General features: G+C 37.9%; 1 protein-coding gene across 2 annotated transcripts in view; it reads left to right on the forward strand.

The window, feature by feature from the left end:
* Positions 1 to 4,577, forward strand: part of tfpia (tissue factor pathway inhibitor a) — a 46,754-nt gene extending 42,177 nt beyond the window's left edge. For both annotated transcript variants that reach the window (XM_044013663.1, XM_044013672.1), the window contains exons 6-7: positions 3,361 to 3,555; positions 3,675 to 4,577. In XM_044013663.1, the coding sequence (XP_043869598.1) occupies positions 3,361 to 3,555; positions 3,675 to 3,742 (263 nt within the window). In that variant the 3' untranslated portion in view covers positions 3,743 to 4,577. The remainder of the gene's footprint in view (positions 1 to 3,360; positions 3,556 to 3,674) is intronic.
* The last annotated feature ends 1,617 nt before the right edge of the window (positions 4,578 to 6,194 follow it).

Here is a 6,194-nt window from a genome sequence, read left to right on the forward strand (position 1 = left end):
CTTTTGAATTAATGATCATAATAATAATAATAGATGAGTAGAGCTTGTGTCCCAGATTTCAGATGGTGCTGTGCGGCACATTTTCAAACCCTTAACCTTCAATTTGAAAGACAACTCGTTCTACCACAGAGCTACCGTCGCTCAAATCTAACTCCTTTCTTTAATTTAAAAAGAAGAAAATTACTTTTGAGACTTAAGTACAATAAATGTCATATACCTTAAGACTTGCACTAATCCTATAAAAGGTGACTTCATTGTCTAACAAAAGTTATATTCAAGTATCTCTTTTAGGTACTTTATACAAAACTGCTGATCATCAAACTTTTGGGACAAAATGAACTCATCTAAAGCATCATTAAATCAACCATCGTGTCTTCAGAGTGAGTAGCAAAGAGCCCACTATGATTTATGAAACATGCTCAAAACCTTTATCCAGTTCATTTATAAACCCAGTGTTTGCTGTCAGTGACTTTTTGTGGAATAGAAGAAGAAAAAAAAGGTGCATTGATGCATAAATGTAGACAGCTGGCAGAAAATGCTACTGTCACAAAAGGCAACAGACAGAACCAAAGTGTGACAGCCTCGCCTTCTCACAGGCCATTTGTTACATATTACCGCTCAGTAATGATGGTGTGTTCACACTGAGGGAGCGTAATGTACATCATGGCTGTCGCGTTCTGAGGTTTCCTGTGTTTCCTGCACTCTGGTGTTCAAAAACTAAATGTCAGAAATGCAGAGGGGAGGATTCAGGATGTGTTAGCCTCAGTACTTTCTGCCTCCTCCTCCTCCTCCTCATCCTCATCTATTTTAGTAGTGCGTTTCTGTGACTGGGGATTTCTGTTATGTAATAAAGTATCATAATACGTTTTTATTGAAGTCAGGGCTGCCTGAGCAGTGCCCACACTTTGCTGGCCTTCTCCACCATAAAATAGGCATTTTCACTCAAGGAAAAACTGATATTAGCCACATAACAAACCTAATAACTTAATAACATCTCTGTCTGCTAAGTCTACATTATCTTAAGGACACATTCGCTGCTTTAGCTTGCTGTTTGGCAGCGTATTCTGGCCGGAAACTGGAAGTTTACAAACTGCTCATTCTCCCACACCAAAGTCCATAAAGAAAATCTGTCACCAAAGTCACATAATAACATGGTTGAAGTTACCGATGGTGGCAATAGTGGATCAACAACTCCTGTGTGCTGTGATGTAAAATCACTGATTTTCCCTATGGACTTTGGTGCAGCAAACTAAGGCAACACAAACTTTAGTTTGGATTCATAAAAGAATATCTAACAACAATATGAAGCTGAGAACATATTATTATGATATCCTAGACTTGAACAGACATGTATTTATTTTTTCTATCTCCCTTACTGGCAACTATGTTCTCAGTGAGGGCAGTCTTGAATGTCTCAGGTACAGCTACACTAACAATAACCTGTACTATCCCTTTAAAGAAACAAAGATCTTCTTGAGATTAAATAAGTCATGATGAGTAAATAACATTTGGTAATGATTGCTGCAACTAATGAATATCAGTCGCGCTGAAAGTGTTTTTGAATTCCAGCTGCATTTCAGCATGTTATTATTGACTGTTAGCATACAGTGACATCCTGTGGTTATATGAGGAATGACACTTTGAGTGACCCTGTGGCTGTAACATTAAAAACTACAATAAATCAGCTTAATGTCAGAAATGCTGAAAACAATCAGCACGTTTCCAGAATATGACAATGATGTTCTTATTTATTTTAATCTACTTTTATTGATCCTTAGCCGTCTTTAATCTCCTATTGTCTTGTGACTGTTGCAAGAAAACACTAACCCATATTCCATGCAGATTAACACCTTGGCAGGAAAGTCTTATACTGTCCCCGTTATAATTTATAATCCAAAACAGAATCTTTTTGTTTTTGGATTATGCATTTTCATAATATCTTTGATTCATTTTTCAGGATGCAGTTTTGTATATTTTTTTTGCAGTTTACGGGTACTAATTTATGGGATACTAATATTGTATAAACTCCATAAAAAACAGTGTCTCACCACCTTATTGGTGATATGAGTTATGTAATATTATCACTATTTATCGACTCATTCAAACCCCATCGATTTGATTCCTTCTAAGCTTAATAATAGAGTCGACGGTGAGGTCTTTGAATCCACATGGTTTTCTTGTTAAAAAAAATAAAAAATAAAAAAAATCAATGTCCATCCCCTGTGTGAAAGAGCACTTACAGGTGCTAACAACAAGTCAATTTGGAATATGAGAAAAGCTCCATGGGAAGCCACAGTCAGATATTTTTTCTTTTAAAATACGTCGACATCACACTGAGCACTTCCAGGTCCAGATTCTGGACCTGATCTGTCCTGACACAGACTGAAGCTGGATTTGTGTGTGAACTCATGAAGATCGTTTTGAACCAGGAGCAATTAAAGCATCATCTGCATCCTCTATGTCCTTCATGACCTCTCATATATACCAAACCAGAGGATTATATAAGTTAAAAATGGTCAAAATGAGGTTTGTTTTAGCTTAGCAGCTGGAGTGTTGTAAACCACAGGGACATTATTTACATGCTTGCTGTCTTCTCTACATGCCTCGACTCTTTATATCATAGATAACTCCCCGTTGTATAACCAACTCTGAGTCAAGCACACTATTGTGTACTCTACAGTCTGGTTTCCTGGCAACAGCAGCAGCAGCAGCATTTGGTAAATTTTCATCAACAAAGCCATCATGCTGTGAAAACTCCCCTCACACAATCTTTTACAGCTTTCTTATTGAGGGAACTTACCCTTAATCTTACCTTAACTATCACAACTAAAACCCAGCCTTAACCATTAACCTATCCCTAATCTAAATGTAATCTAATCTAGTAATTGTTTGGTCCATAAAATGTCGATCAGTGTTTTTCAAACCTGGAAATGATGATGCGCTAAAATGTCTTGTTTTTCCCCACAAACCAAAATGACTCAGTTTTAATGATTTCTTTGTTATATGGAGCAAAGAAACCAGAGAATATTCACATTTCAGAAGCGCAAACATCAGAAAAATTGTTTTGTTTCAGCCGTGAGAAAGTAGTATTTCGAAATTCAGAAAGAACTTGCAATAAAATAAAAGACAGTTGGATGAGCAGGACTAAGATTGTTGTTGTAGTTTGCAATCAGAACTTTACACTGTAAAAATAACCCCAATGTGATCCAATATGATTGTACAGTGATGAGTTTGATAAACATCTTAGTGTAGAGTGAGTCTGATGCTTTAAAAAAAAAAAAAAACTAATTAATTAATATACATATTGTGGGTTTTGTCTCGCTCCAAACTTTGCTTAACTCCAGTTTAACACCTTGTCAGTTTCAGAGTTGAAGCCTAAAGGAGTGTGTTTCAGTGCCGTGGACAGAGGAACGTGTCACGGTGTGGACAAGAGGTTCGCATACAACCCTGTGACCAAGCGGTGCCAGATGTTTCACTACAGTGGATGCGGGGGAAACGAGAATAACTTCACATCCCGGAAGCACTGCATCAGAAAGTGCATCAGGAGGAGGAAGGGTGCGTTTGTTTTACATGACTGTGTCTCTGTCTCTGTCTCTGGTAAATGGCGCAATTATTGTGATTTACGGTGAGAAGTGGGAAAAGTCATTGATCTTTGTTGCTCTGCTCTGTTGCAGCTCATGGGAAAATGATGATCCGAATAAGGCGGAAAAACATCGGCAACATTGTCCACCGCTCCTTCTGAACACAGATCCCTGCACTGTACTGTGGAGTCACTGTATTTATGTCCATATTTTATTTCCAGCTTTACTTATGTGTGTGTGTATGTGTTGTGTTTTTTTTTTACAGTGCAACTGTATCGTTTGTGTGTGGAATTACTTTATTTACTCTGTAGTGACTAAATCATAAGCCACACCGTTTCAATATCCCACTGACAAAAAACATAATTATGTTTTGCTGATTGTCTCATGTTATAGCAGCTCTCCACACGCATGTTTTGCATATCTACCGTTTACTATTTTGTACAAATATCTTATGTCTATATTCATTTTTACAGTTGCACGGCTGACTTTTACGGAAAAAAAATACCAAAGTTAAAAGACGATTTTTGTTCTGCCGCAGTGGTTTTTGTTAAAACGCCACGATTGTTCATCAGCGTGAGAGGGGCAGCATGAGCAGATTAAAGTGGTGGATTGGTTCTCGTTGTGGAATCAATGACAACAGCGGCGAGTTGCTCTCAAACAAACAAATCTATCAAGAGGCATCGTGTCCTCGCGTCTGTTAATCAATGCGAACAAGGTAACGACCACTTTAGTCGTGCCAAATTACGAATAATTGGGCGTGATGGACTTTCCGCGTTTGCCTTTGAACTCAATATGTGCAGCTTTATATAATACATCATTACCATTATGTTTATGGTGTTGTTGTGGAGGAGGACAAACAGAAGGGGACAGTGTTGTCTAAAGTAGATTTTCAGCACAGGCTCGTCTGGGAGTGTGGTTTTTTTTTTGTCGCGTTTTTACGACTGTAAAAGAACTAAATTTGTCACATTGTATACAATAAAGTTTCATTGTATTCTCCTCAGTCTTTCTTATGTTGTATATTCTTTTTTTTCCATCAGTCTTTTGTGCATTGCAAGTGCAGAATAAGGTCAAATATGCTTCATACAAAACTAAAAATATGACTCATGCTGCTTCAGGAAGGAAGCACTGACAAACTGTTGATATTCACAACCCAGCAACAACAGTTTCCAAGTAGCTGGTAAAATGGAATATGACGTTTATTTTGTAAATGGAGGAGCACAAAAAACATTAGTAAGATATTTGAGTGCTAAGTTCTTTAAAGGAGACTTTCTGAATATTCCGAATAGTTGAGTTATTAGAAAAAAGAAAGGTAAATGATCTAAATCATTAAAAAACTACACACATTATATATCACACTATAGGCACCTGTTCAGTTCAAATTCTTTCCACATGGGGGCAGCGTAACATTGGCTGCAGTACCGTGAGATTGGCAAAGACGCTGCTCTACAGCCAGAAAGCTAATGACTTAAGTGACTTAAATCAACTCTAATATATCGCTGTGTCTTAAATCATGTGATAGCACAGAGTATTGATTCAGTTTAGTATAAAACTTTAATAAATGGAGGGCAGACAGTTCTCACTCATCTGTCTGTCTGTGAGCAGTATAACTAAAAATAATTGATTTCAACGACATTTTCTGTGGAGGTTGTTGGTGGAAAGGGATTATGTGTTATTGGTTATGGGAATACATGTTATTGGGAAAAGGTAAAATGGACATTTTTTATCAATAAGTGCTATTAAAGGTCACTATTCCTTTGAAAAATCATGTAAGTCCACCTCATTTCGGTCTGTGACTGCGTTCATTAAGCTTCCTGTTGAACAGATAGAAAAGGTATGCACATCACCTGGGGGTTTAAGTAAATAAAAAATGTGTACATTAAATAAATATAATAAAGTAGGAGCGCAGATTCAGAGCTTTTCTTTTGCAGGAGGTGAATAAAGCTCTGCTTCTACTTTGAAGGCACAAAAAAGAGGGTTTATTTTTAAGTTTACATTATATTTATGTGTAAAATGTAGCAAATTATGCGATACAGATGTATTGGAATTTGAATTGTTTATGTTTACACCAACTAGTGTTAGATAACCCATCCTTATTACACACACACACATGCACACAAGCTGGCTGCAGGAGCAGTGGGCAGCACTTATCTGCACCCGGGGGAGCACTGGAGGATTGGCAGGGCACCCTAACCCTTGGCCTTTCCCGGGATTTGAACCAGTTACAAGCCCAATTAATGTTGGTCGAAATCCAAATTCAGACCCATATCTGAAGTAGGAAAAAAATGTGGATCTAAAATACGAGGATGGGTATGATAGTTTTGAGAGTGTTTTTGAGAATGGATTAATAAATCAACAAAAGCTGCCTGATGCAAACATTCACAAAAGATCACGTTCATGTTGAGCAGGAGAATTGAACCAGAGTGTGAATTTCCCTGCATGAAGAACAACATAAACCTGCTGCTGCTGCTGCTGCTGCCTGTGGAGTCTTGTTTCGAGTGTGGGAGTTAAGTGGCAACTCGGGTCCTCAGCTGTGGGCTATACACTGTACAGTGTGATGTAACAGGAAGTAGTGGGTTGCCTTCCAACGTCAACCTGACAGCAGTGTGTGTGTAT

Source organism: Solea senegalensis, linkage group LG2 (genome assembly GCF_019176455.1).
Source record: "Solea senegalensis isolate Sse05_10M linkage group LG2, IFAPA_SoseM_1, whole genome shotgun sequence".
Taxonomy (NCBI): domain Eukaryota; kingdom Metazoa; phylum Chordata; class Actinopteri; order Pleuronectiformes; family Soleidae; genus Solea; species Solea senegalensis.